Source organism: Choloepus didactylus, chromosome Y (genome assembly GCF_015220235.1).
Source record: "Choloepus didactylus isolate mChoDid1 chromosome Y, mChoDid1.pri, whole genome shotgun sequence".
NCBI classification, from domain to species: domain Eukaryota; kingdom Metazoa; phylum Chordata; class Mammalia; order Pilosa; family Megalonychidae; genus Choloepus; species Choloepus didactylus.
In genome coordinates this window covers 9,215,636-9,242,565 of record NC_051335.1, presented here as the reverse complement: position 1 = coordinate 9,242,565, position 26,930 = coordinate 9,215,636, and the positions used below count along the sequence as shown (strand labels likewise).

Genomic DNA, 26,930 nt, shown 5'->3' with positions numbered 1-26,930 from the left:
ATTAAAAAATCATAGCCTTTATAAGGTAAGATTTAAAGCTACAGAAACAGGGGAGGACTACTTATTTCTTCCCATAATCATTCTCTTGGGGACAACATTTCATTTAATTTGTTGGCCAGAAAAATACTGGGCAAAGTATCTGGAGAAATCAATTTTGTAGGGCAGCATCATTTTGTGGGAAACACTCTGCTAAGATTCAGGCTTCTTAGGCTCAGCACATGCCCCAGCAGTTATAATTCTCTGTTTTGTGACCTCACTTTTATCATCCATAAAATGGGAATAATATTATATGCAGAATTTACAGATATATTCCCAGACCCCAGTTAGGCAATGGAGAGTGCTTTGTAAAGTGTTACTCAAAGATGAGAATGACTTGAAATCTTTGCTGCCCACAGACAAGCATAGTAATTAAATCCAACATAGAAAACATTGGTTTTTAATCCAGTGTGATGATACAATTACGTTAACTCTCCTGTGGATGTCAGCCCCAAGAAGGAGCACTGCCTTTAATGTTGTTACTAAAGAGCTTGTTCTTGTATGATAAGGGGCATTCATAGTTGTGTTCATTCTAAAGCCAAGGCTGAGGTCCAGAATGTGGAGTGATGTCCCCAAGGGGTCTGGAAAGAATTTTCCAAACTTGCTCAAACTCAAGCAGTTGGCAAGATAAACTAGTGGCCATTTCACTGCACCAATTGTGGCCCAAGGGGTAAGCTAGGAACCTGATAAGTATAAAGTAACAACGTATTTGTTTCCATCTGTAGTAAATTAGGAGCGTTTTCCTTTTCTGGAAGGTCATTTCTTTGTTTGCAATTCCCACTCAAGTGAAAATGTTCACTATTATGAGGCCATTCCACAGAGGTCTCTCTTTGAAGAGTGGTTTAAAGTCATTTTGTGAATGATCCCCTCCATTCCCCTGGCAGGTAGATGGGTGTTTTAATGAAGAAACCAAGAACCAGTGGACACCTGGCCCATGTTGCACTCCAATTTGCTTACATGGTGGAAGGAGTAGCTCATCACCCCTTTCGCCACTTTGCAAACCTCCAGGCTCTAACTGAACGTCTCTGCATCTAAACTGTATCCCTGAGCCCAGATCGAAACTGAAACATCCATACAAGGAGAGTTTTCTGCAAAAATGTACCATGTGATGTTTACATAAAACCCAGTTAAACTTCTTCAAAGACATGAACAGTGGTTAGAGACCATTCCAGCCTCACTGTCCCCACTATCCTTTTAGATGCAATGGCCCATTTCTGAGCCTACTGATATGACAAAAAGACTTACAAAACACCCAGTCAAAGCAATAGGCACCCATCTAGTAAACATTTTCTGAGCTGAGCCAACATCTGTGGTTGTGCCAGGTCCAAAAGGACAGCCAGCTGGGTTCTTAGCCCTCCAGTGTAAACACCTTAATATCAACTCGTCCACTCTCATGGCCAAAGGCTTGGCAGATGCTCCAGGTGTTTCTGCTCTGTACACATGTGGAGAGAAGCCAGTCTCTGGTGCAGTCAGGATCCCTGGCAAGCCTGTTCTGGGTTTCCCAAATATCCCCAATGAGGAGAATTCCTGAGATGCTTGCTAAGCATTCAGCTTTCCATGTCCTTCCCTGGAAATTCAGTTTGAGTCCTTCCAGGGTAAGGCACAGGAATCTGTGTGTTTAACAGGCATCCAGGTGATTCTTCTCATCATAAAAGTTTGGGAAACACTCATCCAAAATGCCTGATTTAAGGTCAGTGTTTTACCTTGGGCCTGGAAGTAGCACGTTGCCAGTGCCAATTGCACAATTCAACGTGATTTCTTTTGAATTTAGTTCATTCTCAGAAAGGTGAGACACGTCTGGATTCAGAGTTTCAGGACCCACATGCCACTCCTTAAACACTGCAAAAACATTACCAGAGGCCAGGGTCACCAGAATCAATGATTCCATCCCAATCACATTGGGCAACCACTAAAGAAATTAACCACCACTCACCAGAACCCCAACCCTCCCAGACAATGAGGCAGAATTGGATGGAAAAGTAAGACCCATGCCTGAAGCGATGCAAAGTGAGAAATTTCCAACCAAGTTCATCAGAGCTTTCCTCCAGAGCTCCCACACCTAGGCCTTTAACATTTGGGTGTATACATGTTGCCATTTCCAGCATTGTTGACCTCAGTTCCTTTGCTGTTCTTATCTCTGAAAAGTCCAGAGCAGAAAACACATGCGTGGAGTCATTGCTTGTCATTGCTGGTCCTCCCCACCCGTGGAGCTGTCAACTGTCCACCCTGCTTCTGGACCTGTCATTGGTCCTTACCACTCGGGCTCGTCATGGGTGTGTTCAGCAGCACACAGTCTGCATGCTTGTTCCCACCTGCTCCTTTGCAGTCACTCAGGCATCCTCACTGGCTTTTCCTTTCAGCATAAGGGCTTAGGTTCAAGTGAGAGAATTTGCTTTGAGACATTCTGTTTTTTTTTTATTAGATTCAGTTTTATTGAAATACCTTCACACACCATACAATCATCCATGGTATACAATCCACTGTCCACAGTATGATAACACAGTCATGTGTTCATCACCACAATCTATCTCTGAACACCTTCCTTACATCAGAAAGAACCAGAACAAGAACAAAAAGTAAAAGTGAAAAAGAACACCAAATCATCCCCCCATCCCACCCCATTTGTCCTTCAGTTTTTATCCCCATTTTTCTACTCATCCATAGAGACATTCATTTTAAAATGCCTTTAGCATAAAGGGCTTTGGTTGGGGGAGTCAAGTTTTATTTCCTTTCTTTTCCTTCATCTGCTAAGAAAATTGCTTTCTGGCCAATAAGGAGGATCAGAGAAAACTGGTTCAGTGCGCCGGAAGCCCAGAGGAAAAATATATTGACTCTGTTTTTTGATCACTTCTTCTCCAGCATTCATAAAGCCTAAAGGAACCAAGAGCAGCAATGCCCAGGGCTTTCATAGTTTGAAACACAGTCAGCCTATATTTTGTGAATTTTTTCATGTTCAACGCACATACACTCTTTGCAAAATAATGTTAATGGTGTCAGGATATACTGCATAAAAAACAAATGACAATGGTAGTTTATGGAATACAACAGAGCCGCAGAAACCCATAAAAAACTGCATGTGGGCTTTCATGTCTCCCTCAGGGTCCTTAAAATGGTACGAATCGCTGGAGGCTCATGAGCTGCAAGTCTAGACAGGCTGTTTCCGAGGCCCAGTTTGGCCTGGTCCAAAATCCACCTTCCAATGGCCACACCCCCACAGGGACCAGTGGGTCAGGGCCCCTTCATCCTTGGCAAGGCCCTGCTCCCATCTCTCAGCCCTGAGCCCCCAGTGTCTTTCTCATTTTAAGGAGTGGCTGCTCTACCTTCCTGGGATCCTCCACCCTTCTGGGATGCTCCATGCCCCTCCCTGGACCCCTTGAATGACTGGCCCCAGCCAGTCTCACTGCCTCGGGATGCCTGGAACTCTTCTGCCCCAACTCGCATCTTAAAACTGAAATTGAACCCACAAGAGATTAGATGACCTGACCAAGAGCTTGCAGGAATTTGTGGCAAAGCAAGGACTTGAACCAGGGACAATGACTACCCAAGTAAAGTTTCCTAATCCACATCCTAGAGGTTTCAGGAGCAAGTGGGGAAGATTCAGCCCAGGCACACAGAGGGAGCTGATGGAAGCTCCTCCTAGGGATGAAGATCCCCTTGAAACTTTCCTGCAGCCAGCTCTGTCAAACAGCAGGGTGCACAGGTCAGGGCAAGAGACTTGCAGCCTGACATTGCAGGACACCCAGCTTTTGAGGTCTTAGGGCATCTTCCCTTCATTTATCCAATTGTCCTACACCAACCTTGGGCCATCCTTCTCATAGAATGCCACGAGGGAGACACAAGTGGCCATAGGTGGTGCCAAGAAGGCGAGCAAGGACGGATGCAATGGGTCATGGTGAATGCAGACAGGCCAATTCTGGGAACCCAAGGTGCCCACATCCAAGCAGAGGAAGTCAAGGGCAACTCCTCCGAGGTACCCAAGACAGACACCCCACAGGAACACACAGATGCTCCACAGGCTCCCACAGGAACACACAGGCACTCAAGACAGACACCCCAGAGATAGCCCAGGCACCCAGAGGCATCTACAGACATCCACAGGCATTCCAAAGGCCCCTACTGGCCCCACAGACACTCATAGATACCCCACTGGCATCCACATGCACCACACACACCACACAGGAATGCACAGTCACCCAAAGACACACAAAAGCACCCAGGAAGGCCATAACACATACCCCACAGGCTCCCACAGAACACTGAGACACCAACAGGAATCCCACTGCACACACAGGCACCCCACATACTGACAGACACCCTGCAGGTCCCCACAGGCATAACACAGACAACCCAAAGGGAAGTGCAGGCTCCCATGGGTTACCTAGAGAAACCCCAAGGCCCTGACAGACACCCCACAGACATACACACACAAACACAGGTATACCCAGGCACCTATACACAACCCAGAGTCCCCCACAGATGTTTAACAGACAACCACAGACCTAGACAGGCACCACACAGGCCCTAACAGACTCCCCACAGTCCCTACCTACACCCACAGGCCCCCAGAGATCACGACTGTCTTCAACAGGAACCCACAGGCATCTACAGATACCAAAGGTACCCCACAGGCACCCTAGACACACAGAGGACCCCAGGTGACTGCAGGGACCCAGAGTCCTCTCAGGAACCCACAGATACCCATAGGTATTCACAGGCACCCACAGGCATTCCAAAGACCATCATCATTACCCACAGGGAACTACAGACACCCAGAAGCCCTCTCAGAGCTACGCAGTCAATGGCAGGGGAAAACAGACATTCCCCAGGCCAACATAGTCACCTGACTGTCACCCCACATGGCCTCACAGACACCCACAGGCACCCAGAGATCATGACTGTCTTCAACAGACACCCACAGGCACCCACAGATATACCACATACCCATAGACACCCACAGGACCCCAAAGGCCCCAAAGACACCAAGCACACCCCATGGGAATTACAAGCATGGACACTCAGGAGGCAACTTACAGTCCCTCACAGGTAACACAGAGGCGCTCATAGGCACCCCCAGTCACCCAGAGGCTTCCACTTCTCCCCACAGGCCTCCACAGGCAGCTCAGAGGATCCCACAAGCCCATCAGCTGCCCACAGGCACCCCTTGGCTCCCAGAGGCACCAACATGCACTGTCAGTGACCCACTGTCTCCCACAGTTAACTTCAGGTCCTCACATGCACCCACAGACACCCTCAGGGACCCACAGTCACCCCCATTCCCACACATGCACCCACAGCCTCACACAGTCACATAGAAGCATCCACAGTCTCCTGCAGCCTCCCAGAGTCACATAGAAGCACCTACAGTCTCCTCCAGGTTACCACAGACCCTACAGGCCCAAGAGGTACACCACATGCACCCTCAGGTAGAGCCATCCCCAAATACCCCACAGGCACCCCACCAACATCCCACAGTCACTCCAAAGGCACCCTACTGTCCCCCAGAGGAACCTTCAGGCTCCCATGTGCAACCACAGACACAAAGAGGGACCCTACAGGCAGCGCCTGCCAACACATCTGCCTGTGGTCTCCCCCAGGCTCCTACAGGCCCCAGAGGCACCCACAGTCTCCTCCAGGCTGCCACAGTCCCTCCAGTTCCCCACAGCACCCACCAACATCCTACAGTGGCCCGAAAGACACCTTACTGTCTCCCAAAGCTCCCACAGACCCTACAGGCCCCCAGTGGTTCCCTACATGCACCCTCAGGTTAAAAGAGGCACCCACAATCCCCACAGGCGCCCCACTAACAACCTGCCATCACCCCAAAGGCACTCTTTTGGCTTCCCACATCTAGAAGTAACCCACTGGAACCCCAAAGACACCCAAAGGGAACCAGAGGCTCCCTGTGGCTCCCACCTGCACCTAGTGTCACCCAAGGCACCCCACAGGCACCTTCAGCCCCCCTAGTGACACCACACAGCTTCCCCACAGACCCCCACAGGCACCCAGAGTTTTGTCTGGAGGGGCCCGGATTATTATTTTCCTTTTGGAAACACAACTTGAGCATTTAGTTTAGTTAGCAAATCCCTTCCCAGAAAGGTTATAGGGCATTCAGGCACTTGCAGAACTTGGTACTGCAAATACTTTTTACCAATTTCACAGCCTAAAGGCTATAGGAGTACCTTAGGTAGATTTTGGCCATATATTTCAGCTTTCATAATTTGCTCAATTGTGGTTGATTGCTGGTTTATCACAGAATAAGTCGCTCCTGTATCAATGAGAAAGTCCACTAATTCAATTCCCAGTTTTATCTATACCCGAGGTTCTTGGTGGGATATAGGTATGGCAGAAGAAAACGCTGCCCATACCCTTGGGCCCCCTTAATCAGAATCTTCTAGTCAGGATCCATGGGCCATTAATGCCATTTCTTTCTTCCCTTTTTTCTTGTCGCTTTGGGACAGACAGGTTTTCTTCGAATGTCCTTCCTCCCTGCAGTACGCATGCTGATCTTTACTAGGTTTCTCTTTCTATTCTCCACCATACCTTCCTAGTGCCTGGCTCCTACATAGAACAGCTGCCAGAAGAGTAGTTCTGTTGCTTCATCTGATGTTTTTGCTGCACTTGTTCCTGACTACAGATTACCTTGAAAGCAGCATCTATCAGCATTGCTGTGGGCATTCCAAGCCCGCCCTCTAGCTTCTGTAATTGACACCGAATGTCCAGAGCACTCTGACTAGTGACAGTCATGTTAATTATTCTGGTGTTTTCTGGACTTTCCGGGTCTATATCAGAATACCTGTGGCATCCTTCTGAGATTCTTTCTAAGAAAGCAGAAGGATTCTCATTAGTCTCCTGCTGCACCTCCAGTAATTCGTTCAGAGATTTTTGTTTGGGGGTCCTGTTCTTAAAGCCAGCCAAAATGCATGTTTTATAGTGCTCTAAGTGAGCTCACTCCCCAAATGAGCTCTGTCCTGAGGGATCTGCCTCAGGGACTGTGGCACTGGGGACGGCATAAATGGAGTCTGGGGAGAGACACCCCTCTCTCCTCTCCTAGGCCTTCTGCCTTTTGCCTCACTTTATATAACACCATTCATCTTTCCTCTGAGGTTACCAACATGTTCATCAATGACGAGTATCAGCTCAGTTAGGGGTGCACACACAAAAGGGGACAGGATATTAACAAATACACCAATCAAAATTCATTTAGGATACCTTCTTTCGTGGATAGAGCACCCTTCCCAAACAGAGACTGCACATCTCTCCGATTCAAATCTTACTAAAAAGCCAGAGTAATCTACAAGGGTTATTACTTATAAAACCCTTGCTCACATAGTGAGACAGCATTGTTTTGCCTGACTCTATCCTTAGCTCATATTATTGCAGACAGTCAGAGCCTGAACCTGTGTTCTGAGACTTGCTGAATGTAATCTGGAGACTGCAACCTCTAGTCCAAGGGTGGTCATCCTGATGCCGCTGCTTGTCGGCTGTGTGACCTTGAACAAGACACATGACCACTTGCAGACTCTCTTCTCTTGTCTGTAAATTGATGATTGGATTATATGTCTTCCTGCCATGTTGAAGTATCAGACAGTCTTTGAAAATCTGGGGAAAACAGCTGCCCAGGGAGTTCAACTCCTGCCTATGTTGAAAGAGACCTACCTATTCTATGCAGCTCCCTTCCCAACAATCATTCTGGGCACTTGGTCCAGTGGGTGCCCCGACTCTTCCCTTTCTCCACCCAGGTCTGTCCCCAGTGGTATTGAAGCATAATGAGAAGGGAAAGTGGCATCAAATGTGGATACACTACAAGTTTACAGCCCCACAACAACATTGCAGAGGCACAAACTGTGTTTGAAAAAGCATTTTTTTTTAATTTGGAGTATACAGCTGTGGAAACCTTAATAGGAGAATGGTGATGGGGAACTGTCTAGTATCCACTGGTTTCCAAGAAATAAGGTGGAGACATGTGAACAAGAAGGTATGAGGCTGCTCCCTGGTAAGAGCAAGGGCAGAAAGAGTTCCCTGTCATGTCAGGACCGATGATGGTGAACAGACCAGTGTGTACAGACCATGGCTGAGGAGAGGAAGGTCAGGCAGCCTACAGGGCCCTTTGACCAACGGGTCGTAAGAGGACTAAGTGTGGCTTCGGAGTCTTTGCCTCTGGTCCCGCCCAGGGCTTCTGTCTGAACGCCTGGGGTGACGTCTCTGTGAGCGGTACCAGTGACGCGGAGGGTAAGGTGGAGATCTCTGTGAACCACGCGGCCCCGGTGCTGATCAGATGCTGTGTGGACCCGGCCCACTCATGGCTGTGAACCAATCACCATGTTGGATTCGCGGGCATATCTTGTCTGGCGCATTGCGGGGCTGCTGGATAAGTGAGTTTGGTTCGAGGTCAAACAGGTGCCTCGCCGGCTCTGTGGGAACCGTGGCCTGGCCTGCGGTGGGGGAAGGGCAGGACGCCGCGGGGAGCGCAGGGACCTGGAATCCGGTGCCAGCGAGGGCTTGGAAGACTCTCTGGATTCATCTCTGCTAGGCTGGGGCACCCGGTCGCCCGCCGCGTCTGGACGACCCCTCACGGGGACACCCCGGATCCACCTGCCCACAGTTTTATTCGCACCCCATACAAACCATCCTAAGTAAACAAAGATTCTCAGTATAATCGCATCGTAATACGTTTACCGCCACAATGGATTTTTCCATTTCCTCTGCGAAGAAAGAGGGAGAGGAGAAAAAACTGTAGAATAAACAAATAAAAGAAGAAAAATGAAAATTGAAAACTACAATGAAAAGGGCAGACACCACCACCATCAACAATCCCATACCATTCCCTTACATTCTTCTGTTATAGACATTTAGCTTTGGTATATTGCCTTTATTACATTTAATGCAAGTACATTACAATGTTACAGTTACCTATAGATTCTAGTTTACATTGATTTTATTTTCACCCTATACCATCCAATTTGAACACCTGGCAATGTTGATATTTATTTGTTCTCCCTCATGTCAAACCATTCTCATTTATTCAAGTAGGATATTTGCAAGGACTAATAAAGTGATTTTATGCTAGGAAACTTTAAATGATATTCCAATAAAAAGTTTAAAGGAAAAACAAGAAGGGAAAATATGAGAAAAAAAATTCTAGGAGACTTGCTTCAAGCCAGGCTCAAAGCTCTGCAACAATGCCTCGGATTTCATTGCCATTCCGAAGTTTCTTGTTTGCAAAGAATTTGTAACCGTAAGGCCACCTACCATGACAGAGAATGCCCTCCATCCTTCTCACTCATGCAACTGGAAGAACACAAGAGTTGAGACTCTGTTCCTGTAGCATTTGGAACCTTTCGTTTTTCTTCGCCATCCTTACCACTATCAATTTCTCTTTATTCAACATGGGACACGGTGGAAAGATTTTGACCCAGAGGCCAGGAATGTCCCTGATGCTGCTGCTTCTGTGACCCAGGTGGGGCTTAAGCTGCTGGGTGAGAGGGAGCTTCTGGGTCAGGGTGCCGGCTTTGTCGCCCCTACAGAAAACACAGCAGAACAAGGGAAGGGCTGGTCCCCGTGGCACTGGGGCGAGGCGGCTGCTAGCAGGTTTGTGGACTCCTCTTTGGTGAATCGGCGGGCTACACGCTAGGTGGAGCGAGACGGTGAAAGGGGAGGTCTCCCACCACGGGGTAAGAAATTCCTCGCAGTACTGACCCAGGCACCGGACGGGGGGCACTGGCAATCACGGAGGCCGTGCATTCTCCCCACCCGGCTGCTACAGGCTGGCAGCTGCCCTGGGGTAGTCCGCTAAAGGAAGGTTAGGTGGCGGGTTGCAGGCGCGGGCTCTGGGTCCAGCCCAGTGTGAGGGCGGGCAGTTGCCAGCAGTGGAGGCCCACATGCTCTGCGAGCAGAGGAGGCGAGGGGCGGGTGTGTGCGGTGAGGACCGGCGTGGGGCATGGCACGGGCCTCTTTCTCGCCAAAGCCGGGCGCGTTGACGTCACCAACCGCTACGCATGCGCCCAGGCTCTCCGAGCCCAACAGACTCCCGGAAGGCAAGTCTGAAGTCCGGGAGCCGTTGGGTGGTTCTGCCGGGCTGTGCCTGAGAGAGGCCTGGGATTCACCTTCTCTGCGACGGGCCAGGGCCACATGGCGAGTGAAGCAGGTCCTGGCGAGGCGTCGGCACCTCCAGAATGCTCAGAAAACCTCCGTGAGCCGGCAGGCGGCCTTCTGGTAGGAGAGCCGCTGGAGCCTCCGGGGGTGCAGTTCCCAGAGAGCTGTAGCGTAGGGGCAGTGGAACAGGTCACTGCTATTGAGGAGCCGAGGGAAGAGCCGACCCAGGAGGTTGTGGTCATCTGGGTGGTGGGGCTACAGGAAATTGAGGTGCTGGAAGTGAGAGAGGCGCCAGACATAGGGGAGGAGATGGTGGTGGTGGAGGGGGATGTAATGGAGGTGGTGGAGGTAGTGGAAGAAGAGGAGGTGCAGGAGCAGGTGCAGGCGCAGGGGCAAATGCAGGAGAGCCCGGAGGAGTGGCAGGAGCGTGGGCAGGCCCAGCCAGGGTTCGATAACATGCGGTCCCGGACATCGCTGGAGGCGCTGCAGATCCTTCAGTTAGAGCTGAGCACGGTAACCGGTCCTTGTGCCGGCTGAAGCGCCAGACCATTCAGAGGCTTAAGCCCCTCCTGGATCGCAGAAGCGGCATCATCAGGGGCATTCCTGGCTTCTGGGTGAAAACCGTATCCTTCCGGCAGTTCAGAGGTGATGGCCTCCCAGGAGGGTGGACTAGGGAAGGGGGTGTGGGGAGGAAGCCCCAGCCGGGAACGGGGACATTTTAGTTGGGGCGGGGGTAGGGGGCGGAGCAGTTCTGGAGCAGTGGGAGGGGGGCTGCAGCAACACACAGGTTCTGTGAGAATTCCGACTGTGATCATAACATAGGGTTCCTGCCTGTTGTGTAGGAGTTCAGGTCTTTCTGCAGAATTAAAGAGTTGCTGACTTCATTTAATACACAGCACAGGATACTGCCTGAAATGAACACCGCACATGTTCACTGAGAGCTCAGAGAGTGCCGGTGCGGAAACAGATTTAGACAGACTGCAGCACGCTCAGGAGGCAGAGAGATGAGGAGGCCTCTGATGAAGGTTCGGGACTGAGGAAAATAGCCTGGCAATGCCGGGAGACCTGGTAGATGTCCTACCTGGCATCTCATTGCTCTCCATATGTGCATGGTCTTCATCTCTCCCTTCCATCCCTAGCATGTTTAAGCTCCTTTACCCAATACAGATTCTCAACCATCCTCAGATGTCAGCTATGATCAGTGACCAAGATGTGGACATACTCAACTACCTGATCAATTTGGAGGTTAGTTGGGGAGGATCGGTCCTCGGGATGAGCAAGTGAGGGCGAGAGGCATTGACACAGAATGCAATGAGAAAAAAGTGTTTTCCCTAGGAAAGACATTATTAGTTAAAGGTATCACCTTCTCTACCTTTTCCTTTCAGGTAGAAGAACTTAGCCATCCCATGAATAGCTGCAAGATCACATTTTTCTTATGGAGAAACCCCTACTTCCAGAATGAAGTGATCACTAAGGTCTTTGATGTTACCATCACTGGTAAGAGGTGGCTTTCTGGATGGGCTAGGGAGGGAGGTGGTCAAGATCTTTCTCACATCTTCCTCCTCCAGGGTATTGGGAATCTCATTCCACTCCAGTCCAGTGGTTCCGTGATCGTGAACAGGAGGCCTACAATGCAGTCGCCACTACACTGGCCTTATTCTCTGACCACAACTTGGCAATGTCTAATAGGATTGCTGAGGTGAGGCCATCGTGGACAATATCAGAAACCATCTTTTGGGCTTCCCAGTTTCTTGGGGGGTGGGAATAGGGTCCACTTCCTCACCTCACCATGCTGTTTACACTACCAGGTCATCTGCGAGGACCTGTGGCTGAATCCCCTGCAATATTACCCGAGGACAGAAGATACCGGGCGAGGGAACAGAGAGGCAGACAGGTGAAGATGCAATGTGGTGGGAATTACAAGTACCTGTCAGCTACCTGGGACACTCACTTCTCCAGTGCAGGAATGGACGGTAACAGTAAGGCAGTGAGTAACTCCAGGTCACCCAGGGAGTCATTCTGAGACAGCAACATTGGAGCACTGTGCGGTCGTCGTTGACTCGTCTAGTGGGGGGGAGTGGCGGCCGGTTGCTAAATCCTAGGCTCTCAGGATTGCTCGGAGGGTACCGGCGGCGGGGGCTCTTTCCCGGAGGCGAGGGCGAGGCGGGGGACTGGGCCCGGTCCCCGGCGGAGGCGTGCAAAGTATGGAGGGCGGCGAGAAAGGAACAGGCGGGACACCTTTCTTTTAGGATGAAGAAGCCAAGAGAGTTTATTAGGGGAGAGTACAAGCTTATATCGGGCGGTTTAGAGGGCGGGGTAGCTGTAGGGGTTAAAGGCTTGGATTGGTTCTGAGAGGGCGTGGAGGTTGATTGAAAAGGTGCGGGAGTTGCTCCGGTAACGAAGAGGGTGGAGGGTACGGGTAAGGCACGGGGGTGGGGTTTTTCTCCGGCAAGCCCTCCCCAACGATTGTACTTTGGGGTGAGGAAATGGGGCCTGCCTCCGGCCTCACTTTCTCAGGCCTGGGGGGCTGTGGAGGGCGCTGTCGCCCGTGCCCACCACCCTCCCCAGGGGCTGATCAGGTCCCCCAGCCCAGGCCCGCCAAGTCGAAGCACGTAATCAGTGTCCCGCAGCACTGCAGTGCAAAAGAGCATATAACTTGGAAAGCTTAAGCCAAGCACACCTGGATGCACTGGGGAATCATCTCCACTCCTAAGCAGCATAACTTGGGCGTCAGCCCCGCTCCTAGCTCCAGCATTTGGGTTTTGCTCACCTAAGGTTCTTCAACCGCCTTCCCTTAAAAATAGACAAATCTTAATGGAATTGCTCACACAACTGTTGCATCACTTATCTTTGCTGATCATCACAGTTTTCTTTGAATTTTCATGTCCATTTCTTTCTCTTCAACTGTCACACAAAGAACAGAGGCAATACTGCATGGACAGTGAGGTTTCGTTTTGAACTAGGAGTTAGAATTTAAAGAGATAATAAAGGGAAAGACACAGACTGACCAGTGCATGACCTAGGGAAATTGAAAGGACCTTTGTTCTATTTTTTAATAAATTCCAATTTTGATCAGCCTCTCTGTCTCTGCCTCTCTCTTTCTACCTCTCTCTCTTTCTTGTGTGTTTTCTAGGGTACTCTCTCCTTTTGACCTGTAGAGGACAGAAGCTCAAACAGAACAATGTTGAGCCCAGCATCTTCAGATATACGAAAGCAGTGGTCTCTTCAGAAGTATGCAAGGAAGAAAGGAGGGGATAGTGAAAAACAGAATGAGATTGGATTAATTTGGCGTATCAATACGAAAAGTGAAATAAACACTATCGTGTTTGTCTCTGCATGTATATTTGTGTGTTTCATTTTTGAGTACACTCAATGACAAAACACTTTTCATTGGGGCTTTTTAAATTTCTGCCTGGAAATTACCTGTCTGTTGGAAACAGGGTATACAAGGGTGGAGGGAGGGGTTGTAGCAGCAAATGAATCATACTTGTGGACACTTTTTCTGGCACATCGGGGCTTAGGAAGGAGCAAGACAGAAAAGAGAGACAAGCTATTTTTGATTTATCATTTTTACAAGGCAGTATGCGATGGCAAAAGAAATGGCTTAGTGTTCAAGGGGCCCACAGGTTGGTGAAACATTTATGTTCTTAATTTTTTATAACACTTCACCCAAGAGTCTTCATTTTATTATACAGATTCCCGTAACACCAGATGGATGAAACCTTAGAAATGTCTTTACTGTTGGAAAAAAGAATGTTCTCCAATCTATATTAACTCAGAATTCCTTACACAGGCTAGCAAGCAGTCTGTCTGGGAAAAGTAGGCTCCTAAAAGCAGTCAGTCTCTCTGTCTCTCTCTCATCTTCATTCTGACTGGCCTGTTGTCAAAATAAGTTTAGTGTCATGCACAGATTGAAGCATTTCACATTAATTGTATCATTTAATCCTCAAATGAGCCTATTAGGTAGGGAGTATAGATAAGCCTTCTCACAGATCCAATTATCAGTGGCTGTGTGTTTGGACCCATTCCCAAGGCCTTGGGGGAAGGAGTGAGCACAGCTCTGAGACCTAAGAACAAACCAGGCACAGACTCAGTCGTTGAGTGAATGGGACTTATGAACAGGAGATAGCTCTGAAGGTGGCATTTCAGAGATTCCGCTTAGCACTCCATGCTTAGGCGGGAGTCTACAGGGCCAATTATAGGGGCCCGGGACAGAGGCATTCCACTGGGTAGAAGATAAAGGGGGACCTGTGACCTACAGATTAACTGCCTGCTAAGAAGGGAGTGTATGATACTTTTAAGCAGGATAACAGTCTTGGTTCCGGGAACCGGCAGAACTTGGGAAGGTCTGGTTAATAGATCCCGGGAGGGTGAATGGCCATCTGCACGTTCCCGCCCTCCCAGGGCGGATGGATAATTGATATCTATTGTCTGGACCACACCGTAAAATAAAGAGAAATAATAACATCCATTTTTTTTGTATCTTTCATAATATAATTTTCTAACAATACAATAAAACAACTAACCTGATATATCCATGTCCTAATACCATGTTTCATTAAAAAACACACTTTCACAGTATGTAATTCACATTTTCTTCCTAGTGTACTTATTCAAATGTGGTAAAGCTAGCAAAACTATGTTAGATGTTGATGATACATTGACAGTTAAATGAAATTCTCTAAGTTTACCCCTAACTGGAATAAAAAGCAACAACAACAACAAAAGAAAAAAAAAAAAAAAAAGAAAACAAAGAAAGAAAAGAAAAGAAACACCTCCCAACAAAGAAAAGCTCAGGACCAGTGGCTTCAAAGTTGAATTCTAGCAAACATTCCAGGAAAAATTAATGCTAATCTTTCTCAAACTCTCCAAAAATTTTTATAGTAGGGAAATCTACCTTACTCATTCTATGATGCCAAAATCACCCTAATACCAAAGTCAAGTAAAGATACATCAAGATAAAATTACTGCCCAATGCAAAAATCCTCCACCTAATACTAGCAAATCAATGCCAACTGCACATTAATTACAATGATTTAAATTAAAATCATTATACACAATGATTCGGTGGGATTTATCCTATATTAGAAAGTTTGGTTCAAATAAAATCATTTCATCATAAGAAAACCAGCTAATGTAATAAATCCTAATAACAGAACAAAGGGAGCAAACAAAATGATTGTCTCAAATGATAAAGAAAGGGCATTAGACAAAAACCAAGATGCTTTCTTGATAATACAGTTAGAAAATTAGGGAAAAACGGAAACTTTCTCAACACAAGGAAGAGAATATATGCAAAATCCATTGCTAACATCATACTAATGGTGGGAGACTGAAACTTTTCCCTCTAAGATCTGGAAAAAGACAGGGATGCCCACTGTCACCACTGATCTTCAACACTGTGCTTGAAGTTTTAACTAGAGCAATCACACAAGAGAAAGAAGTAAAAGGCAATCAAATTGGAATAAAAAAAAAAAAGAAGTAAAACTTCCACTATTGCATAGCACATGCAACTAAATGTTAAAAGGTCCTGAAAAAGCTATAACAAAGTTAGTAGGGCTAACAAGTGAATTCAGCAAAGTGGCAAGGTACACATTCAACATGCAAAAATCGGTTGTGTTCCTATACACTTAATGAGCAATCTAAGGAAGAAGTCAAGGCAAATATTCCATACACAGTAGGAACTGAAAGACTCAAGTATCTAGAACAAATTTAGATGTAGTGGAGTTATATGGTATATGGAAAACTATAGAACTTTGCTAAGGTGAATCAAAGAAGACCTAAATCTCTGGAAAGACATTCCATTCTCATGGACTGGAAAACCAAATGTTGTTACGATGCCAATTCTATCTAGATTCAACAGAATTTCAGTCAAAATTCCAACAAACTATTCTGCAGAAGTAAAGCCAACCCACATATTTGTTTTGAAGAGAAAGTTGCCACCGCAAAATAGGGAAAGCACCTTGAAATAGAAGAACAAATTTGGAGGATTCATAAGTCCTGACTTCAAAAACTTATTAACAAAGGTACAGAGCAGCCAAAACAGCATGGTACTGGCCCAAGGATAGACACATAGACCACTGGAATCAAATAGAGCATCCAGAAATAACCTGCACATCTTTGACCAAATGACTTTTGACAAGGCTGCTAAGTGCATGCAATTGGGAAAGAATAGCTTCTTCACACAATGATGCATGTAGGACTGGATATCCGTGTGCGAAAGAATGAACTGGGACCCCTATCCCACACCATATTAAAAAATAAATGCAACATGGATCAAAGACCTAAATATAAGCACCAGGAATCTGAAATTCCCATAAGAAAATGTAGGGAATGATCAGGCAATGGTTTCTTAAGCTTTCAAATAGTTCAGCTTTCAACATACACATTTGTATTGTGCTTTATGCTTCTCATAATCATGTTTCCACCTTGTTTCTCAGCTACAGAAATACAGTTTTCAAAACTCTAAAGTAAGCTAAGAAGCATAACTACCATAGACTGTTTGGACTTTTTATGAAGCAGCTTCAATTTTTTCTAGCTTGTTATACATTATTAACTTCTCTGTCAATAAAACCCTGGCCACATTTTAGCTAAAGTATCTATGGATTCTTTATGATTCAGTCACTTAACGTAACCTATCCATAGGAGTTAATGCTTGAGTTGTAAAGAGTTTCTCTTTGGGTTAACTATAAAATTTTTGTAATGGATGGTGGTGTTAGTAGCTCAATGTTGTGAATGTAATTAACAGCACTGAATAATGTATGTGAATGTGATTAAAAAGGGGGAAACTTTATGTTGCATATATGTTACTTGAATGTAATACAACAGTTTGTGAATTCAACACAAACAGTGAATCCTATTGTAAACATTGGACTATAGCTAATTGTACTATTACAGTTAATAGTACAATTATAAAAATGTTCCTTCATGAATTGTAACAAATATTCCACACAAACTCAAGTTCTTAATAATCGGATGCAACAATTTACAATAGTTAAATTATGGTATAAATCTACAAAACATGTATTATGATTTTTCTCTGAAAACAATTATGAGTTTTCCTTTAGACATTCCAAGTTAATTAGATCCAGTATGTTTTCTTTCAATGTGTCATAATAAATAAATTTCAATTTTATATAAATTGGAAAGGTGGAAGCTATAGGACAGTTTACATAACATGATCATGTACTTGTGTAATAATGATAATGCACAGTCTTTATAATGCTGTCACTGGGGAATGGTTTTTAAAGGATTCCCTTTTTATTTTGTAAAGTCAAGCTTAGGTTTTGGAAAAGTCTGGTGATTCTGATTAGAAAAGTATGGTGGTAACCTTCATATTTATAAAAAGTAACCAGTTCTGTATTAAAAATAAAAGTTAATAGCTGAACAAATCACCATTATGTGGTTATTTTCATTTACTATTTAGTGTAAGCTTACTTAAGAAAAAAAAAATAGTTTACATCTCCTTGCATCAAATTACATCTGAAATGTACTAACAAATAAGCGAGCTACTAATTTTTTTCCTGTAATAATTATTCATTGATCAAAAATTTTATTTATTTATCTGTAGGAAAAACTAATATATGAGAGGTAGGTTAGAATTCTAAAAATTCGTGCACTGAAGTATTAAAGAGTGATCAAAAATCACAGGAAAAATCATAGTTACCCTCTGAACGTCAAACCCTGTCTCCCTCACTTTTCCTGGGTCCAGAGATTTAATCCTTGAGTTTCCCTGAGGATAAACCTCCCGTGGTCTAACTAAGAACAACTAAGTGTTTCTAACCCATCATCCTTCCTACTCTTTCTACAGCCTTTTGCTTAGTTGGTGTCTAGTTCAAGCAACCACTTCTCCTATACTTCCATCACTGTTTCTTCCAGAGGCACAAAATGATTATGCTTACAGTTACTTACGTTAAGATGCTGAAAGGCATCAATGCCAAAGAAAAGAGGCCAAAATTCACTTGTTCCTTCCACAAGCCATCCTCACGCTGTTTGTTTGAGCAACAAGCTTGGAAATGCTGTAGACTGAAATGGTTTACCTACCAAATCAACAGCTTTTGGAATGGGTGGAGTACATTTTATAACAAACACAACCTTAAGAAATTTAAATTGAAATTACTTTCATGCTTGGAAATATTTCAGTAACCTCATTAAAAAGCCAGCTGAGAGAATGCTGGGATGAGCTGTGGGTCAGCGGTCCCTTATCGTGTTCTCTTAAAAAGCATCACTACATGTCGGGGAAAAAACAGGTTTGAAAATCACTGCCAACCTTACCCATTGGGGTGGCCTCCAGAGTTCATGATTTTCTCTTTGAGACATCTCCTTTGGCTGGCAAGTTAGTGGGGCTTTTGAAAACAAATGCAAATATTCAGGCATCTTGTGGTTAAGTAAATTCTAAAATCCCTTAAATTAGAAGGAAAATCTTATATTCATTATCGTTCATTCTTATGCTTACTTTGGGTTAAATTTGACTTAGGGGATGAAGGTAATTTTTTTTTCTTTTAAGAGTAATTCTGGAACCCAGATTAAAATAGCGGTGTAGTGACTGCTCCAACTCATCTCAGTCACAAGACCAAAGAACATGCCAGGCACACTGTTAGACATGAATTTAATGGGACTTATGGACAGGAGAGATGTTTCTCTGTGGTGGCCAGCCAAAGAAAGATGGAAGTTAGGGTTTTGCAAAGGTGTGGGTGTGGGGTATCCCAGGGGTTGGGTTTTAAATGTTAGGACAAAGACATTCCATAGGGTGTGAGATTAGGGATTCAACAGGACTTTGTGACCCAAGGGTATGGAGATTTGTCATCAACACTGATCAGATAAGGGACATTGCAATGCTTTGTTCAGGATAAATTCTTCCCCCAATCCCTCCAAACCTGATGACCTTTAACATATATCCATTAAGAAGGTGGCTACACAAAGTAACTCCCTGTCACTGTGGAGGGGAGGGCTACTGAAAGATTGGATTTTGAAGAAGCTGCTGAGTATGAATTGCTCATCCAAATTTTTGAATTGGTGCACAATACTGATGGCACATTCCTACTTCAAGTGTCCTTGTATCATGATAATCCATCAGTGTTTCCTCAAGATTTCTATCAGGTAAAAAATTTAAAGGTATGCTGCACTCACTGCAAAAACTAGAAAGAACAGGAAATAATATAAGACTAATTGGGGCAGACAGTGTTGACAGTTTTGGGGGCCTAAATTAATATCGTGGATTGTATGTTTACATCATGGAGACTATGAGATAATATAAACACACAGAATTTAATATATCATCCAATTCAGTTTATTACATATGTTTGTCTTTCGTTTTACATTTTAGGGATCTGGATCCAATTGTGCATACCAATTGGAACTAAACTAATATTTGCAAAGCTGTAAGTAAGATAAGAAGAGTAAGTTAGGTTTATGTTATCTGCAATTAATGTAGGAAAAATTATTTCTTTCCTAGGCATATTTGTAAAATGTTTTAACACTTTGAAGAACAAAACATGAACAAAAATGTAAAGGAGAAATTTGAGATTTTAGAACACAGTTCATATTTATAAAAGTAAGGACAGTGATAGCCTTCAACAAAGCACTTGGAAATGGGCCACAATATTCTTTTAATGAATGGTTGGTTGTTTGTTTTTTTCAGAGAACTGTGGATTTACCCAAAATCCATAAATAAAATACAGAGTTCTCATATAACCTCCCACTATTAATACCTTGCATTATTGTAGGACCTGTTGGATTCATAAAAGAACGTACTTAACAATTGTATGATTAACTGTATTTGACCATCTACAATAGGAACCACTGTTAGTGTTTACAGTCCTATGTTTAATATATTCACAATGTTCTGTTACCATCACCACCATCCATTACAAAAATTTTACAGTCAGCCCAAAGAGAAACTGTACAATTCAATCATTTACTCCGCATTTCCCACCCCCAACCAGACTCTTGGTAACCTCTACTCCAGGTTCTGACTCTCTGAGTGTGCTCACGCTAATTATTTCATATCAATGAAATCATACCATATGTGTCCTTTTGTGTCTGGCTTATGTTGGTCAACAGATGGCTTCAAGGTTCATCCACATTATTTCATGTATCCATTCCTTTTTATGGCTGCATAATATTCCACGGTGTATATATACCAAGTTTTATTTATCCATTCATTGGTTGATGGACACCTGGGTTGCTTCCATACTTTTGCAATTGTGAATGATGCTGCCATAATCATTGGTGTGCAAATACATGTCTGAGTCCCTGCTTTTGATTCTTTTGTGTATATACATAGAAGTGGGACTGCTAAGTCATGGCAGTTCTATACCTAAATTTCCAAAGACCCCCAAAACTGTCTTCCATAGCCTCTACACCTTTTACATTCCCACCAGCAATAAATGAGTGTTCCTATTTTTCCATATCCTCTCCAAAACTTATTTTCTGTTTTATGAAAAGTGGGCATTCTACTGGGTGTGAAATGACATCTTACTGTTGTTTTGATCTGCGTTTCCCTAATAGCTACTGATGTGGATTATCTCTTCATGTACTTTTTGGCCATTTGTAAATCTTCTTTGGAGAAATGATGAATCAAGTCTTTTGCCCATTTCAGATTATGTGTTTGCCTTTTAAATGTTGACTTGTAGGATTTCTTTATATATTCTGGGCATTAGGATATTAAAGCCTTATCAGATTTGTGGTTCCAAGTATTTTCTCCCCTTGAATAAGCTGTCTTTTCACACTCATGATAAAGTTCTTTGATGGGCAAAAGTTTTTAATTTTTATGAGGTCCCATTTATCTATTTTTTCTTTTGATGCTTGTGCTTTCAGTGTTAAGTCTCAGAAACCATTGCCTGATTATTCCCTACATTTTCTTGTGGGAGTTTTAAGAGTCCTGGGTCTTACAATTAGGTCTTTGGGAATTGGAAGCCCTCCAATTTTGTTCTTTTTTTTAAAGTATAGGTATATTTTATATAAGAATGAGAATGGTTAGTATAATTTTGCATGATAATGTGTTAGGCCCAACTAGATTCTTTTGCATTCTTTCTGGATTTGAAAGTTTCCTTTGCCTTGCTGTGACAAAACTTTCATTACAAAAGCATAGCAAGCAAAGAAGGAACAACAACAGTAAAAAAACTGTACCTGAAATCTGTTTCTCTTAAGTGAATACTTATTGTAAGATAAAGATATATGCAGGCCATTTAGTAAATTAATTGAACTATTCCAAAGAAAATTTAGAAAGATTTCAAAGTTCAATCTTAGATCTCATTATACTTTGGGATAATAATAAAGGTATTTTTCCCTTTGTATCCTTTTATCTGTCACCTTAGTAAATTGACAAAGGATTTTGTAAGTGTTAAGTGGAGCCAATATCATGTGTCCATGTTGTGATTTCCTTCTTTGGCAATTTCTTTTAAAACCACATTTCCTTTAAAAATATTATTGCTAGCATTAAATGCAATGTCCTCAGAGTTACTTTCTTAAATGTATATGGCTATTATATTATTAAATATATAGCTATCGTGAAATATTTCTCATCAAGAGAAATTCTCTTCAGAGTTTGTCAAAGAGTTATCAGATTAAGATCACACAGGAAATCTTTTATTTCATGTAGAATTCCATTAGTTCATTTTAAATTCTGATATTTAGATTGAATCACTCCTGACCATAAACACTGTAATATTTAAAAATCTTTACAGCTGAAGCACTTGAAGGAATGGAGAGAAAAATATATATGTATTTATGATTGTATCTGTATATATACATGCATAGAGATACTCTTTATGTCGTTGGCTTATTAGTAATTTTCCCCTGTATTGGTATGAATTTTCCTCATTTTTATTAATGAGAACACAGGGCTCAGAAAAGTATAATATTTAAAGTGATAATTTAAATCTTAACAAGAATTTGAATAGACATATTAAGTGACTGAATTATAAAGGATCCATAGATACTTTAGCTAAAATATGGCCAGGGTTTTATTCACAGAGAAATATAATAATGTATAACAAGCTAGAAAAAACTGAAGCTGGTTCATAAAAAGTTCAAATACTCTATGATAGTTATGCTTATTAGCTTACTTTGGAGCTTTGAAAATTATATTTCAGTAGCTAAGAAACCAGGTAGAAAAATGATTATGAGAAGTATAAAGCACGAAACAAATTTTGCGTATGTTGAAAATTGAACTATTATGTAAAATACTTCAATCCACGCATAAAAAATTTGGTTAACTAATTGTGCTTGCAATGGTGATTTCTGGTGAATTAAAGAAAAAACTTTATTAATTTCCTTAAGAAAACAAATTCTTTTTCCTTCTACTTATTAATACCAAGAGCATTTTTATATCATTTCCAACTATATTTGGTAACATTGAATCTGAGATTACATTAGACACATAATCTACTCTTCTACATAGGCTGTCACCAAAAATTTAGTTTTTTTCTGTATAATATCTCAGTTATCTTGGTAGATTTTCTTTGCATTGCTAGTATCAGTTTCCTTATCAAGATCTATTTCTTTAATAATCTGAGCTATTATTTTAATATTATTACTTTTTCTAACCATATACTCTGCCTGCAATCTTTACATTTCCTCTACTTCTCACCTAATCTTCTTCCTGATTAATTTTAAAGTTGACAGGAGTATAGCATCCCTTTCTTTCCCTTACTGCCTTCCATTACCTGGGCATTAAAATTCTCACATCGTATTTTAGCTTTCAAGTTAGCTTATCATTTATTAGGTCCAATCTAACCATTTTTTCCTCATTTAATTTCCCAACATTTATGCCAGAGCAAGGGGATTATCTACTCGATCTATTTTCTGTGTTTGCGGTAGAGCTCCAATGTTGTGTCTTCTGTGCCCCACAGAGCTACTACAACTACAGTTTCTTCTTCTGCATCTGGCTGTTTTCTTTTCATGTCACAATATTGTTTCCAGCTTATTTTAATAACCCATAAAGTGATCATGCCAGAGTTCAACAACTTTTCCTAAATTTGGGATATTTAAGTTGCTTCTCTATTGTAAAGTTGCTGAATACTTCTTTATACTACAACTTTTCTTTTGGTTTCTTATTTTTAAATGTTTTGGCAGATTTCTTTTCCCTAGATTTGCTCAAATTATATCACCAGGAATAAACAGGGACACACCAAACTAAACTTTGTGGCACATTGATGACATTTTACTAACTTAACTTAAAATACCCTATTTGACTGAACACATTGGAAGTATTTCTTTGGTGATTTTATCCATTTCTTTGTACATTTCTTCCTTTTTATTGCAATATGTGGATTTCAGTTTAACAATAAACTTGAGAGTGACCATAATTTTTACACCACGTATATTTTATAAGTATATCACATACCTTAACTGTATCTTTTTAAAGTTAACATTAAACAAGATTTCCACTCTTTTGGTTAAAATTCCCTTTCCTATTTACTCCCATGTGACTATGTCTGCTGGAAAACATCATGGATTGTGTGTGCAGTAATAGAAATGTCTGCTGAAGACATCCCTAAAATCCCTCACTGTTACCTAAAACTCAGTTTTCCTGAAAGATTTCATGTAATCTGTTTTCCATCATAATACTTCATTTTTATTGGCAGTCAGAAAAATATGGAAATTGGGAGAAATTCAAAAATTATAGTGGAAATTTGTAAATCACTAAGATATTTTAGTTAGGAAGATACGTTTATTGAAAAGAGAAAATTATACTTTAAGTTGAAAAAGAATCCCTTAATAATTTGCTCCAATTTTTTTATCTTTCATTCTACCAAGTCTATGTTTTATTGTATTACCTTACCCTAAGTAAAGAATATGACTCTAAGTAGGATTCAATTTACCAAAGTTTACAAATGTGGGATATTTTTATTACATATCGTTAATGCACAAAATGCTAAATAAAAAAATACTATTGAATGATGACAACTTCTTAATAATGACTTCCTTAGATGGGTAAAAGGACAATCATCTCCTAAAATGTAGCAAATATCAACACATTCATTGAAATTTTACCCAAAGCCACGCGAGTCAGGATTATAAGCATGAAACTTAGAATACGTCTCTCTTGGGGTTGATGAGCCTAAGTGGGAGTAAGAGGGAGAAAAGCACACAGTTAATTAAGATATTCTCCTTGTGTGTTTAATTTGAAGAGGAGGTGAGAATAACACCTGCACACACACACACATGCACAAGAACTTATTTAAGTTATGACCCTGTTTTTACTTTTCATTTCCCAGTCTTGGGGATTTTCTTAACTATAAACTACCACTTTCTTTTAAAATCTAGTATTAACTCATGAATATTGATCAGATGTTTACAGATATATTAAATAAAATCATTTATTATTAGCATGATATGATTGTGAAAATGCTTGACTACCATATTTAATACAGATACTAGTTACATAAAACATACCTATTTTTCATTCTGAAATTGTTTGTGTGCATGTTTGCTGCTTGTTTGTGGACAAGGGAGTAAATCAATGTTATTTCATGAACTCAAGAGATTGATTAATTAAATGATTGAAAAGATTCTGCAGAAAATGAGTTTTTGCATAAGTACATAATGTAAGTAATCCACCTATATTTTCCTTGAACTGCATTAATTTCATCATGAGTGTGCTGAATGTTACACACTAATTGCTAGGAGACCAGAGTCATCTTGTGATGTCACTGCTACTTAGGTTGAGAAGCATTGTGATGGCATAGAGTTAGTTGGTCTGTGCAGCCTACAAGCTGCAGCATTTGGAGCTGCAGTGTACAAAGCCATGCAGATGAGAAGAGTCGCTGAGGAAAAATTTATTCAAGATGGAACACGTTTCTTCAGAAGTTCAAGATGCTTCTCTTCAAGATAGATCAACTGGTTCAGAAACCTCCATTAGATCTCCTTTGTGTGATTACGCATACACCAGAGACTCAGACTTGAGGTCCACGATTGAAGAAAACGCTTTTCAGGCTTTGTCTGAAGGTTCCTTGATAAAAAGACCACGTTACACATTTTGTGTTTCTGAACCAGATGAAGATAATGATTTCTTTTCTCTGACCTTTCCCAGAAAACTTTGGAAAATAGTTGAAAGTGACCGATTTAAGTCAATTTGGTGGGATGAAAATGGAACTTCTATAGTGATTAATGAAGAACTCTTTAAGAAAGAAGTTTTGGGAAGAAAATCTCCTTTCAGAATATTTGAAACTGATAGTATGAAAAGTTTGATTCGACAGCTTAATCTCTATGGATTCAGTAAAGTGCAACCGAATTTTCAGAGATCTGCTTCGCTAGCTGACTTTCTGGCAAAAGAAAAAGACATCTCTGTTTTAAGCAAGGTACTCAAAGATTTTCAGTTACTTCTGATGTAGAGGATAAACATAATTTTATTTTGTATGTCACCAAGTATATGATAACATATATGACTAAAATTAGATTTTGAAAATCACATGAAAATATTAAGGTTGAAATTCCTTAATTTTAAATGAGGACAACTTGGGCTAAATATTGAGGATGATGAGAATATTTACTAACAACTTTGAATCTTATCTTTGAACCCTAAATAAAGGCCCTGAAACTACTAGAGAAGTGGCACTCAAAGTTGATACAGACAACGTATACTCACTAAAAGACCATAATATTATATTTCAAATATAAGTAAATTTTGAAAGTCAATAATATAGGTGTATTATTTGATATTAATTTTCATGACAAAATTGAAATCTGAGATTTTATAGGTTATGTTTGCTACTGTCTCCTGTCTTCTGGTTTAAAATGTCACTAAGTAACTTTTTCCTTTGTTTCAGTTACAGTTCTACCATAATCCAAATTTTAGAAGAGGCTGCCCCCAACTTTTAGGAAGAATGAAAAGAAGAATTGGGATTAAAAATGCTTCTCCAGTGTCTGCTTCATCAGTTCAAGACCTCAACAAGAAGTACTTTATAGTAGGGGGCAATAATACAGACAATCAGAATTCTAGTTTCATTGCTGAAACTAGTAGAGAAAGTTTATTTTCACCCTGTACAAGTTTAAATGTGCCTTTAACAAGGGAGCCTTTAATCAGCCAGACAGTTGCTAACACAATTGTCCCAATTAGAAATGAGTTTTCTCTTCCCTCAACAACTTCAGTTATACCATCGGAACAACTAGCAGATAAATGTGCTGTTTTAAACCAGATGACTACTTACCAAATGCACTCACATAGCAGCTATTCTCAAACAAATGGCAGCATTGTAAACATTGTTACAACTACAACTTCTGCTTCTCAATACATCATATCTCACATACAGAACAGTTATTTTGGACTGATTGCTGAGCTGCCTTCTTTTGCAACTGGTCATCCCAATTTACCAGCCAATGAGGTTCCTTTCTGCAACCTACTACAAGCAGGCAACCCATGGTTCCCAGTGGCTGTGATAGCTGATCCATCTGCCACCTCTCTTTCAAGGTCAGCTCTTGAACCATCTTTATTTTACCAACACTATCCTAATTTCAGTTGACCTTCTACCAAAGAAGGTACACATTATGCAGGGTAGCAAAGACTAAAATTTTAGGTTGGCAAGTATCAACCAAGCCCCTGCATGTCTCTTATTTCAACAATAAACTCATGTGTTTACCGTCACTGTTTCATTTTCCTGATTTTTATAAATGGTTAAGAGTTAATTGGGGTTTTATTTCAATTACAGGTTATTATGGTATATTTTGGTCATTATATGGATTTTTGGTTCATTTGACAGGAAAGTTGAGGTGTATGTAAATTTTATCCATATTGGTATATTTAATTAATTGTTTAAGGAAGGAGAAAGAATGGAAGTGTTTGGAAAGGGAATAAACTG

General features: G+C 42.0%; 1 protein-coding gene across 1 annotated transcript; it reads left to right on the top strand.

Moving 5' to 3' along the window:
• Positions 1 to 24,920: 24,920 nt before the first annotated feature.
• LOC119524319 (heat shock transcription factor, Y-linked-like) lies at positions 24,921 to 26,594 on the top strand. Its single transcript, XM_037822928.1, has 2 exons — positions 24,921 to 25,433; positions 25,902 to 26,594. The coding sequence occupies exons 1-2, from the start codon at positions 24,921 to 24,923 to the stop codon at positions 26,592 to 26,594; spliced, it is 1,206 nt and encodes a 401-aa protein (XP_037678856.1).
• The last annotated feature ends 336 nt before the right edge of the window (positions 26,595 to 26,930 follow it).